Source organism: Gopherus evgoodei, unplaced genomic scaffold (genome assembly GCF_007399415.2).
Source record: "Gopherus evgoodei ecotype Sinaloan lineage unplaced genomic scaffold, rGopEvg1_v1.p scaffold_41_arrow_ctg1, whole genome shotgun sequence".
Lineage (NCBI taxonomy): Eukaryota > Metazoa > Chordata > Testudines > Testudinidae > Gopherus > Gopherus evgoodei.
The window spans coordinates 472,724-485,479 of NW_022060062.1; the positions used below are offsets into that span (position 1 = coordinate 472,724).

Here is a 12,756-nt window from a genome sequence, read left to right on the forward strand (position 1 = left end):
CCTGCTCCCCCGCCAACGCCCGCCTACTCACCTCCTCAGACCCCCACTCCCCTCTCGCCTCCTCAGCCCCCCTTCCCCGCCGCCGGCTCACCTGCCCCCCCGCCACTGCCCGTCCTCTCACTTCCTCAGCCCTTCTCCCTCGCCACTGGCTCACCTGCTCCAACGCCTGCCTGCTCGCCTCCTCAGCCCCGCTTCCCCGCCGCCAGCTCATCTGCCCCCCTCGCCGCTGCCCATCCACTCGCTTTCTCAGCCCTTCTCCCTCACTGCCAGCTCACCTGCTCCCCCGCCAACGCCCGCCCGCTCGCCTCCTCAGACCCACACTCCCTGCTCGCCTCCTCAGCCCTGCTTCCCCGCCGCCAGCTCACCTGCCCCCCCACAACTGCCCGTCCACTCGCTTCCTCAGCCCTTCTCCCTCGCCACTGGTTCACCTGCTCCAACGCCTGCCCGCTCGCCTCCTCAGCCCCGCTTCCCCGCCGCCAGCTCATCTGCCCCCCTCGCCACTGCCCGTCCACTCGCTTCCTCAGCCCTTCTCCCTCGCTGCCAGCTCACCTGCTCCCCCGCCAACGCCCGCCCGCTCGCCTCCTCAGACCCCCACTCCCCGCTCGCCTCCTCAGCCCCGCTTCCCCATCGCCGGCTCACCTGCCCCCTCACCACTGCCTGTCCACTCGCTTCCTCAGCCCTTTTCCCTCGCCACTGGCTCACCTGCTCCAACGCCTGCCCGCTCGCCTCCTCAGCCCCACTTCCCCGCCACCAGCTCATCTGCCCCCCTCGCCACTGCCCGTCCACTCGCTTTCTCAGCCCTTCTCCCTCGCTGCCAGCTCACCTGCTCCCCCGCCAACGCCCGCCCGCTCGCCTCCTCAGACCCCCACTCCCTGCTCGCCTCCTCAGCCCTGCTTCCCCGCCGCCAGCTCACCTGCCCCCCCACAACTGCCCGTCCACTCGCTTCCTCAGCCCTTCTCCCTCGCCACTGGCTCATCTGCTCCAACGCCTGCCTGCTCGCCTCCTCAGCCCCGCTTCCCCGCCGCCAGCTCATCTGCCCCCCTCGCCGCTGCCCGTCCACTCGCTTTCTCAGCCCTTCTCCCTCACTGCCAGCTCACCTGCTCCCCCGCCAATGCCCGCCCGCTCGCCTCCTCAGATCCCCACTCCCTCGGCTCACTTTCCCCCCCCCCCGCTCGCCTTCTCAGCCCCCCTCCTCCCCCGCAGCTCACATACTCACCCCCCCGCCACTGCCTGCCCACTCGCCTCCTCAGCCTCCCAGTCCCCTGGCCACTGATGAGCTGCCAAAATCTTAACAACTGGTTCTCTCCTCACCCCACAAGGGGATCATGCCCCCCTACCGCCCCCAGGACCTCCTGCCCCATCCAACCCCTTCCCTGTCCCCTGACGGCCCCCCACCATCACATACAACCCCTCCTCTCATTCCTGATGGCCTCCCTGTGACCCCTGCCCTATCCAACCACTTCTTCTCTCTGTCCCCTGACTGTCCCTGGAACCTCTGCCCCTGACTGCCCCCCACCACGCCATCCACCCTCCCCTCCCTCCTGATGGCCCCCCCGGACCCTTGCCCTCGTTCAGCCCCCCTGTTCTCTGCCCTCTGACCGCTCCGACTCCTATCCACCCCCAAACCCCAACCACCATCCCAAACTCCCCTGCCCCCATCCAACCCCCCTCCTTGCCCCCTCACCGCGCTGCCTGGAGGTGGCTGGTGGCACTTCAGCTCGCCACTTGGCTGGAGCTGGGCCATACTGCTGCCGCACAGCGCCTGGAGTATCAGGTCAGGCCAAGCTTACTGCCCCCCCCCGCTTTCCGCGAATCACCTGTTCGTGTGGGAATCCAGGGAGGATAGAGAAGCAAGTGGCAGATGGTCCAAGTAACTACAGGGTTCTTAGTTTGACATCTGTAATATGCAAGGTCTTGGAAAAAATTTTGAAGAAGAACGTAGTTAAGGACATTGAGCTCAATGGTAATTGGGACAAAATACAACATGGTTTTACAAAAGGTAGCTCGTGCCAAACTAACCTGATCTCCTTCTTTGAGAAAGTAACAGATTTTTTTAGACCAAAGAAACACAGTGGATCCAATTTTTCTTGACTTCAGTAAGGCATTTGGTGTGGTTCTACATGGGGAATTATTAGCTAAATTGAAAAAGACGGGGATCAATATGAAAACTGAAAGGTGGATAAGGAACTGGTTAAAGGGGAGACTAAAATGGGTCATACTGAAAGGTGAACTGTCAGGCTGGAGGGAGGTCACCAGTGGAGTTCCTCAGGGATTGGTTTTGGGACCAATCTTATTTATTCTTTTTATTATGATCTTGGCACAAAAACTGGTAGTGTGCTAATAAAGTTTGTGGATGACACAAAGCTGGAGGTATTGCCAATACAGAGAAGGCCTGGGATATCATACAGGAAGATCTGGATGACCTTGTAAACTGGAGTAATAGTAATAGGATGAAATTTAACAGTGAAAAGCGTAAGGTCATGCATTTAGGGATTAATAACAAGAATTTTAGTTATGAGCTGGAGACTCATCAATTGGAAGTAACAGTGAATGAGAAGGACTTCGGGGTATTGCTTGATCACAGGATGACTGTGAGCCATCAGCGTGATATGGCCGTGAAAAAAAGCTAATGTGGTCTTGGGATGCATCAGGTGAGGTATTTCCAGTAGAGATAAGGAGGTGTTAGTACCATTATATAAGGCACTGGTGACACCTTATCTGGAATACTGTGTGCAGGTCTGGTCTCCCGTCTTTAAGAAGAATGGATTCAGACTGGAACAGTCTACTACGATGATGCGAGGAATAGAAAACCTGTTTTATGAAAGGAGGCTTTTTTAGCTTAACCAAAAGAAGGCTGAGGGGAGATATGATTGTTCTCTATAATATAAATATATCAGAGGGATAAATACCGAGGAGGGAAATGAATTATTTAAGCTCAGTATCAATGTGGACACAAGAACTAATGGATATAAACTGGCCATCAGGAAATTTAGACTTGAAATTAGATGAAGGTTTCTAACCATCAGAGGAGTGAAGTTCTGGAACAGCCTTCCAAGGGCAGTGGGGGAGGGGGTGTCTCAAAAGACACATCTGATTTCAAGATTAAGGTTGATATTTTATGCAGGGGATGGTATGATGGGATAGCCTAATTTTGGCAACAAATTGATGGTTGACTATTAGCGGTAGATATGCTCAATGGCCTGTGATGGGACATTAGATGAGGTGGGATCTGAGTTACTGCAGAGAATTCTTTCATGGGTATCTGGCTGGTGAGTTTGATCGCTATGGTTGGGTTCGAGAAGGAATTTTCCTCCAAGGCAGATTTGGCAGAGGCCCTGGGAGTGGGGGCAGGGGCTTTCACCTTCCTCTGCAGTGTGGGGCATGGGTCACTTTCTGGAGGATTCTCTATGCCTTGAAGTCTTTAAACCATGATTTGAGGACTTCAGTAGCTCAGACATAGGTTAGGGGTTTATTACAGGAGTGGGTGGGTGTGATTCTGTGGCCTGCGTTGTGAAGGAGGTCAGCTTAGATGATCTTAAAGTCTATGACTCTGACACAAAGCATCAAATCCCTAGGAAGCTGTGTTAGATTCCAAGTTGGTGATGACATGTCTGTTGCAGTTCAGGAGTCCTAACACTTCCAATTCTTATTGCCAAAGGAACTGTGAATAGTAGGAGTGGTCTTGGCTATGACGGTTGCGAGGGCTCTTACAGTGCCGGCACAACTCCAAAATAACAATGCTATTAATAAAAACTCTCTCTCATGTAGGACATGCATACCAAGAGCAGAACCTGTGGACAAATACCTAGGAGAATTTGTTACTATCAGTTAGGTAACTATACTATTTCGCTGATATTAACATCAGTGTGGATCCTGTGAGCTGTTCTTCACCCATTTCTTCAATCATCAGCTACCACGGGCCTCACATTATAAGGGACCTGAGGGAGGGTCACCGCCATTCCACTCCCTAGACCCTTGCAAAGGAGTATGAGGAGGGATCGGGCACATGTGCAGCCCTCATGGACAATGTTAATTTAAAAAAAAAAGTCATGTACAGTGGGATCTGCACTGACAACTTCTTAAAACCCCAACAAAAAGCAACCCCCCCAGTTATTGCAGGATAAGTTTAGTTACTTGTAGTTCAGAAACCTTTCTACTCAAGCTAAATTCTTCCAACAGATCCTGGGAAATGGCTGTCCCATCATTTTGTTCCAGTCTTTAGCAACACATTCATAGGCCAGCGGCTCTCAACCAGTGGTATGTGTACCACTGGAGGTATGGAGAGGTCTTCCAGGGGGTACATCAACTCATCCAGATATTTGCCTACTTTTACGTCAGACTACATAAAGCACACTTAGCAAAGTCAGTACAGACCAGACTAAAATTTCATACAGGCAATGACTTGTTTATCCTGCTCTATATACTTTACCCTGAAATGCAAGTACAATATTTATATTCCAAGTGGATTATTTTATAACTGTATGGTAAAACAGGCAAGCAGTTACTCAGTAAGTGTGCTGTGGCACTTGCAATTTTATGTCTGATTTTTGTAGGCAATTAGTTTTGCAGTTAAGGGAAACTTGGGGTACACAAGACAAATCAGACCCTTGAAAGGAGTACAGTAGTGTGGAAAGATTGAGAGCCACTGTCTTCAGCCAAATTTGTCACAATGGACTAATTATTTTGTATGCCTCAATTTTCAGGTGCCCAATACGAAACACTGTTTCACTGGGTTGGGTATGAGATACTTCCCTGGAAATGAGATGTCTGCAGTTCGTTAACAAAAAACCCAATAGTGTTTACTTGCTTCTGGAAATTTTGTCCTTGAGCTGTTACAGCAGCAACAGTGGAATAATTCTGGCCTCAACCTTGGGTAGTTGGGGGAGGAAGGAACGGGGGGAAACGAGGTTGTTCTTTTATTTCAGAAAAAGTTAAATTTACAAGAACATTTAAGACAGTTCAATTTTAGAAAATACTAGAGAAGCTTTAATAGCTATTTCTTGTTAAGAGTATGAATTGTCAGGTTTCCAAACTAAGTAGTTCCTAGATAAAAGTCGGTACAAAATACAAATATTCTGGATCATATTTTCTTGAGACTTGGACACACATAAATGAAAAATGAGGCAATAATCCCATTTTAATTGACACTTTAAGATAGCCTCATCTTGCAGTCCTTTTAGACATTCTGGTTGTGGAATACAACAAAGAAACTTGTCTACACTATTACATATTCAAATTAATCTTACTAGTTCAGGTTTTCAACTAACCATATCTTATAGATCCCTTAACACTATAGAAATCAATTAGCAAAAAATCTGCAGTTGACACTGGTTTTACTTCATGGCAATTGGAAAATGCTTTCCAAGAAGCAAGCATTGCTTACGTGTGACCACAAATGGAAGAGTTTAAAGGATGAAACTTCAGAAAACAATTCTCTCTGGTCAGGAGAACTAAGGAAGGATTATAGCACTATCTTTTATTTCTTAAATACTTGAGTTTTCCCCTATTACCTGGTTCTGATGCCATCTGAAGGGTTGTAGATATGAATCTAACCTTTATTTCTTTAATAGAACCGACAGTTGTGTCAGCCTTGATTTGAGAAAAAAAGAATTGATTTCAGTCTTTGCCCTTAAATCGAAGGATGATGATGATCCTGGTAAATTAGGATTGTTAAAAGCTCTATCCTTTTTCCATTATAGGATGAAATAAAGTTTTTTTTCACTTCAGGTTGAACTTCTGGATCACTAAAATCATAATCTGAATTCCTTTTGTTCATTTCTTTAGTGCATTTTCTCTCCTCTCTTATCTTAAAGTCATTTAATTTATATATAGATGTGTTAACAAATCACCATGGACTTGAGTGGGCCACAGTTTGTTGCTTTCAAAAGATTTTTTTTTACAAAACTATCTGTAAATACATTGAACAGAACTTTGCAACACAAGTAGATTACTACAAGCCACAATACATGAAATGCAAATGAAGAAATCAATTGCAGTAAATGTTGTGTGCATTGAAAAGAGAAATCATTCAATGTAATGCAAGAATTTTATAACTGATTCTACATAATTGTTAGTATTACTTATTTTTTTAAAAAAATTGAATAGCAGTGCTCAATAGGAGCATGTAAATATTGCATTTGTCAGAGGCACTGAACTCTTTGGATCTTACTTCTAATTTTGTTTTGTTCAGTTACTTCCATTGCAAGCTGAGTCACGACTTGGACCATTCTCATGAGTTTCATTCTTGGCGTTTAGTTGCCTCGTTAGTAACAAACAGTGTTAAGAATGAGTTAAAGATAGGTTCATGCTTTAGTATCTGTTGTGTAAGCAGGTTTTTTTTTTTAATATTCTCTCCCAAATGTAACCTGAAGTCATGAGTCAAAATTTCAGTTTTAAAAACTTTTGGATGAATTACGTTAAGCTTGCAGCTGGTGATAAGCTGCTAATTCGTACAGCGCTTAAGAAATCCTACTCAATATATTGTTTGTGATTTTGCAGTTTAAGAGACCATGAAGTCACTTTGTTTTAAACCACTTGCAGATATTAGGCAGTCATATGACTTCAGGCGGTTTTTACATATAGAAGCGTGTACATTGCCAGTTGACTTAGAAAATCAAAAGAAAAAAGGTCTTGTCATACAACTCCAGCAGCAGATTTTAAGTGATGTTTCAGTGCCTACCCTTGAGAGCAAGCTAAAACTCAGAATGTGTGCCATTAAGGAGGAGACAGAAAACTTAGAATTTAAAAAAAATGCTTAAAAACAAGTTAAACCAATCAACATTCTGGAAATGTACTAGTTATTACGTATTTTTAGTGACTTCAACTGGTTTCTGTGGAATATTTTTTTTCAAAGAGTGGTTTAAAATATAAACTTGAATTGTTACACTGCTGACGACATTCTCTTAAAAGGAAATTCATAAGCAAAGAACTGCACAACATAATTGAACTTTCAGTTCCTTCACCGTTCCCCACTTAAGCTCTTGAGGTTCTATTAACACAGTCAACATTTTGGAGAGAATAATTAAAATAACTTACGTTCTGCTAACTTAGGACACAATGCATATTTTTTTCATTCTTTACGACTTTGCTTCAATGCACTGAACAATTTCAAAATTTAATAAAACTTTAAGTAAAAATGAAGATACTGTTTGTCCTTCACCTCTATTATTCTTATCTTTGGTTGAAGAATTGGTTAGTGGTTGGTTCTATTTTGTTTTTGCTGTTTTGCAGTAGATAATATCCCCCATGGATGAGATAAAGCTGGTTGGAAGTAGTCAACTATAATATCTACATAAACTGAAAGGAACTTCTCCATTGTTTTAGGATAATTAATGGTTATTTTTAAAATTTGACAGCAATTGCTTTTGTGCTACAAAAGCAGTTACCCACTCTGCTTATTGTATAGCCCAAAATTAATACATAGAAGCCAATTCAGAATTACTTGAAAAAACTGTCATCTATATTGCAAAAGTACTTTATAATTGCTCAAACTTGTTAGAAACGTAAGAAAGAAAAAGTATTGGCTGTTAGTAGAGAGCATCATATTTACATATTCATCAACTTGGCTTTCTTATTAAACCCTCTACTTATTTAGCTTGTATTGACATTCTTTGCCTTTTCTGTGTCTTGTCTACCCTATTCCTCTTTCCATTAGATCCTCCTACTGCTACTACACGACCACCCATGCTTCCATTGCATCCTTCAACTGATGGCATCAGAGCCTTAACAACAGAACCAGAACTAATGCATTTTCCAACATCAAACTTGTCTTCCTTCATTGCTGGCAATCAGGGTACCATCATCGCTAGTGCAGTGTGTGGAGCTCTTTTTCTGATACTTGTAAGTGTTTTGGTTGGAGTTATCTGCTATAGGAGAAGATGGACAGTCTGTGGTTACTACTTTTCTAGGAACTACATTCCACCATCAGATATGCAAGAAGGGTCCCAAATAGATGTTCTCCATTCAGATGATGTGGGCTCTCATCCTGACAGCATAAAAAAAGAAATAAAACATCCAGTGAACAGTCCAACATCAAAAGATTTAGAAGGCCATCTGGAAGACAATCCAGAATGGAACAATTTAGTCAATACTAACAGATCACATGAAGGGTATGAAAGACCAATGGAAGACAGAACACTGGGAAGGAAGGACATGGGTGGTGAATGTTACAATGACAATGAAGACGACAATCCAGAATGGAAAAATTTAGTCAGTTTTAAGAGATTCAAAAAACTGTATGAAAGACCATTGGCTTATTATGAAGGAGGAACACTGAGAAGAAAGGACAAGGGTGGTAAATGTTATGATGACAATGAAGAAGACAATCCAGAATGGGACAATTTAGTCAATATTAAGAGATCCCAAGAACAGTGTGAAAGACCAATGGATTATTATGAAGGAGGAACACTGAGAAGGAAGGACATGAGTGGTGAATGTTATGATGACAATGGAGAAGACTTTGTGTTACATGGAGATGGCTCAATAGAATCCCGGAGGGAACTGTATGTGTAGTAACCACTGATACTGTTCCGTTCATTAGTTGATCGCTTTCAGGTCGCTCATTTTTATTTGAGGAAAAACAAGCTTTTTGAAGTTGATTTTCAAGCTTTTGATATTGTAAAAATCTGGGTTAAATGTATCTGAGCTGCTTTATGATTTTTCAGTGCTGTACTACTGTCTTTGAAAATATTGGGCTTTTGATGCATAATGCGTCATTCGTCTGCTGCACACATAGGAACCAAGTGCTAAATTAAAGTTACCATACAACAGTGTTAGAGTTAAAAAGCAGCTGTCTTGGCTTTGCGATTTAAAAACAGTTTACCTGAGACTATGATCAAGTATAATCTGTGTTAAGCACATGCTTTATTTTATGTATATGTGTGTGTATACACACACACTTACTTTAGACAAAAAAATGAGTGAATTAGTCTCAAAACTGAAGTTAATCTGAGGTAAATTCAATTCTTAAATGTAATTTTTATGATAAAAAAGAACTTGGATTTGCTTAAATCTATTTTTTCCCAAAGGTATATTTTACTTTTCTACACACAAATGAATACCTCTTTGTTTTAATGAGCCTTCCTGCAATGCACAGTTAGTGGTAACTTTTTAAAAAGAATACATGTTGCATTGAAAAAGTTAGAATTTTCAGTGAAGGCATTTTAGAGGCATAACACTGACTATATGGAAGGTTTTGTCTTGTAGCTGATTTTTGAGAACTATTGTTACACTACAGTTCATTTCCAAAAAGTACGATTACAGTCTATGTACAGAATTAGTCAGCTGTAGTCCTGCACTTCACATGTCATCAAAATCGGATTCTCGAACTTAAGAGAATTTTCAACTAGAAATAAGATGAGGCCAGGAAAGTTTTCTCTGGGATTGGGAAATACAAGGTTAGGTCTCATTTCAGGTACAAATTCTAAGCGTATGGAGAAAACAAATGGAGTTAATGTAGCTAAGATTTAGAAATTTAAGATTTTAGCAGAATACAGCATAACATGGTGTGCAGTCATAAAAGGTAAAAGGGCATATTTTTACAATGCTCTGTGATTACATCATTGCTTTAAAGAGTTGAGCATACTTGAAAAAAACATATTAATGAAAAGGGGTTAACATAAAAAAGTGCTATTTAAAATAAAGCAAGTAGGGAAATAACTATTGTTATTTGATGCTGTTGAAAAATAATTTGTACCGGAATCTCCAGGATTCGCAGAACAGCAGTTGTATGTATTACTCGGTTGGGTCTGTTTGTATTGCATTGGTTTGCTTTGTTGACTAAAACAGTAAGCAGTCTTGTAGCTAGGAGAAGCAGATGGCTCCCAGCAATGAAACTGAATGCTTGGAAGTCAGTTTCAAGAGCTGGAACAACCTTGCCTCTCCTTCAGTAGTAGGTTCACTGCTTCATCTTTGCAAATGAATAGAACGGAATCTGAGTGAAATTAATTCAGAAAATCCAGTTTGAGGGCAGTTACATTGTAAAAATGAGAGGTGAGAAATAGTTCTGTGGTGAAATCCCATTTTAAGCTCTCATCTTGACATGCATTCATGAGTTAAACTCTTACCCAGCAAAACTTGCCTTAACGTTGAAGTCCAGAAATGAAAAAAACTTTGCCGGGGGGGTGGTATTGCCACACAAATAAAAATTTAACAAGCTTGGACCAGAATTTTAAGGAAGCTGATTGGCTACCTTTTTGAATGTTTCCTTTAGTAGTAAAAGCACTGCAAAATGACAATATTTAGAGCATTGCAACAAAGACAGTATCTGTATTAGACTTTTGACAGTTTGTGATGCCAAATGACTGCGTGTCTTACATGGTTATTAATACTTGCAAATAAAAATAAGCATTTATCTAACAAACAATTCCTGAGCAGAAGTTTTCATTCTCTTAAGTTTTAGTGATGTTACTAACTCTAACAATAAAAGGAAAGTAGCTCCCTGCTATGTGTGTTAGTAAGGTACCTTGTAATCACCTAGAAAAATTATGCTCATCTCAAGCCTTGGCAAAAATAAGGTGGAGTAATGACAGGGCCAGGAAGGTCATAGTTTAGGGCCACCAAGCTGCAGAGTGCCCAGTAATGTTTGTCTGAAGCAGTGTGTGACTGTATCCATTTGAGCAGTGTCCAACAGCTTTGGGAGCTGCTTCATCAGAAGGCATTTTCTTTCTGTGTGTAAGGATCTGTAGACTTCCATTCTTCTCATGTATACCACTGATCCTTGTGGCCAAAGGAGTGAAGAGCCTAGATGCCAACTCAGCTGTTTGCTCCCCCACATCACAATGAAGAAAACAGATCAATTGTGTACACTTCTGGCTTGGAGGGGGATAGTGCCATTGCACCCTCCCCAGAGTGAGTAACCTTCTTGTACACATAGAGACACATCCATAGTCTACTAAGGACCATTGTGCTGGCCAGAGTGACCACAGGTGCATGGGATTCTTCCATCCTAAGTGCAAGACTCTGCACTTGTCCTTGTTGCACTTCGTCAGATTTGTTTTGGCCCAATCCTCCAGTTTGTCTAGGTCTCTCTGGACCCTATCCCTACCCTCTACCGTATCTACCTCTTCTCCCCAGCTTAGTGTCATCCACAAACGGGCTGAGGGCGCAATCCATCCCATCATCCAGGTCATTAATGAAAAAGATAGTATGCTTTTACAGAGGTGGAAGAAAGCAGAGCATGAGGCTGACCATGAATGAGTTTGGAAGCTACATGAATCTCTGGAGCAGTACCAGACAGGGTCAGGGCATGCATCCCTTCAGATGTTGATGGAAGGTTTGCCTGTGCAGAGTGCTAAAGTATTTTTGTCCGTCCTAGTGACATGGCCAAGAAACTAATGCTGAATACTGCAGCTGACAGAATGCAAAGTATCACACCGATCTCTCTCTTGTTAGAAGAGGGTTCTGCTAAACTCTGCACATGTCCAGCCCAATCGCAATCCCTACCTTCATCTGGCTTCTCTGACTCAGCACAAAATAAAATACACACAAGATGACATTTGGAAAGATGAGAGTTTCAGTTGATGGACCTGCCAGATAACAGCTACTGCTGCTGGAAATAGAGTGGGGGAATATATCAGAGAGATTACACTTATCAGGCCTTTGGAGAATTTACCAGGAAAATCCTCACGAAAGCTCATGCTGAAATAAATTTGTTAGTCTCTGAGGTGCTACAAGTACTCCTGTTCTTTTTGCGGGTACAGACTAACATGGCTGCTACTCTGAAACCAGGGAAATCCAAACATTTTGTAATTTGGGATTCTGAAGAAAAGTACAGGGAAATGAGCACCTGGATTTCAAGTTACATCACCCTCTGTGCCTCCAGTTCGTCCTCTCAACTTTTCCCTGTCCTGTTAACTCAAGAGTAAATAAGCCAGCTACAATTCTGATTTCAGGAGCAGTTCTTTTCACCCCTCTGGATCTATAACCAGGTGTTAGACAGAAGTTGAGGTGCCTCCCACCTCTCTTGTGTGGTGTAGTGTACAAAAGAGAGAGAGAAATTATTTTTGCAAACAGATTTATTTAAGTAACAATGGGAAAAGGAAAAAATCATGAACTATAAAAAAAATCTCAGGTCCTAACTAACTGGAACCTTGGTAACAACTGAACAGAAGAGAACTAAAGAATAGCCCAAAAATACTTTACTGTCTCCAGGTTTTCTTAACTAGGAGGAATGAGTTTAAGATGCAGTTGTCATCACAGGTGATCCACAGTCTCTCGGGATCTGGAAGCTGACATAGTGGGACCCTGGGTGATAGTTCTCTGGGTCCTGGTGACTAGTCCCAAATGTAAGGGGACGGTTTTCCCCTTACTGACATTCAGTGGGGGTGTTTTGGTTGCTAGCTCCCAGCCCTAAAATGGGGAGGGTCGATGGAAGGTTGGGACCCTGCGACTGACAGTCCCCAGGAATAATGGGGAGAGATCAGTGCTCCAGGTCAGCCTGATTGACAGGGTGGGAAGGCTAATCAGGGAGTCAGAAGACCAGGGAGATTCCATCCTCCATGTGAGCTGGAGCTGCCTGGGTCAGACAGAGGGGGGCCGAGCTAAGGAGAGAGCAGGGCCCGAAGCTGAACTGGGAGCAGAGCTGGGCCAGAAAAGCAGCCCAGGGAGCAGGTCAGAGCAGGGAGCAGAGCCAGACACAGCCCAGGGAAAGCAGATCTTGTGCTGGGAGCAGAGCTGCAGCGAGCAACTGAGGCCAGCCAAGGAGGGACCCTGGGCAAAGGGCCCACTGCAGAAAGACACCCCCAGCCAAAGGTCCTT

General features: G+C 43.5%; 1 protein-coding gene across 1 annotated transcript in view; it reads left to right on the plus strand.

Annotated features, from left to right (window-relative positions):
- Positions 1-8,676, plus strand: part of LOC115642535 (nectin-3-like) — a 30,209-nt gene extending 21,533 nt beyond the window's left edge. The window contains exon 5 of the mRNA XM_030546161.1: positions 7,655-8,676. Coding sequence (XP_030402021.1) covers positions 7,655-8,511 — 857 coding nt within the window. The 3' untranslated portion in view covers positions 8,512-8,676. The remainder of the gene's footprint in view (positions 1-7,654) is intronic.
- Positions 8,677-12,756: the final 4,080 nt, after the last annotated feature.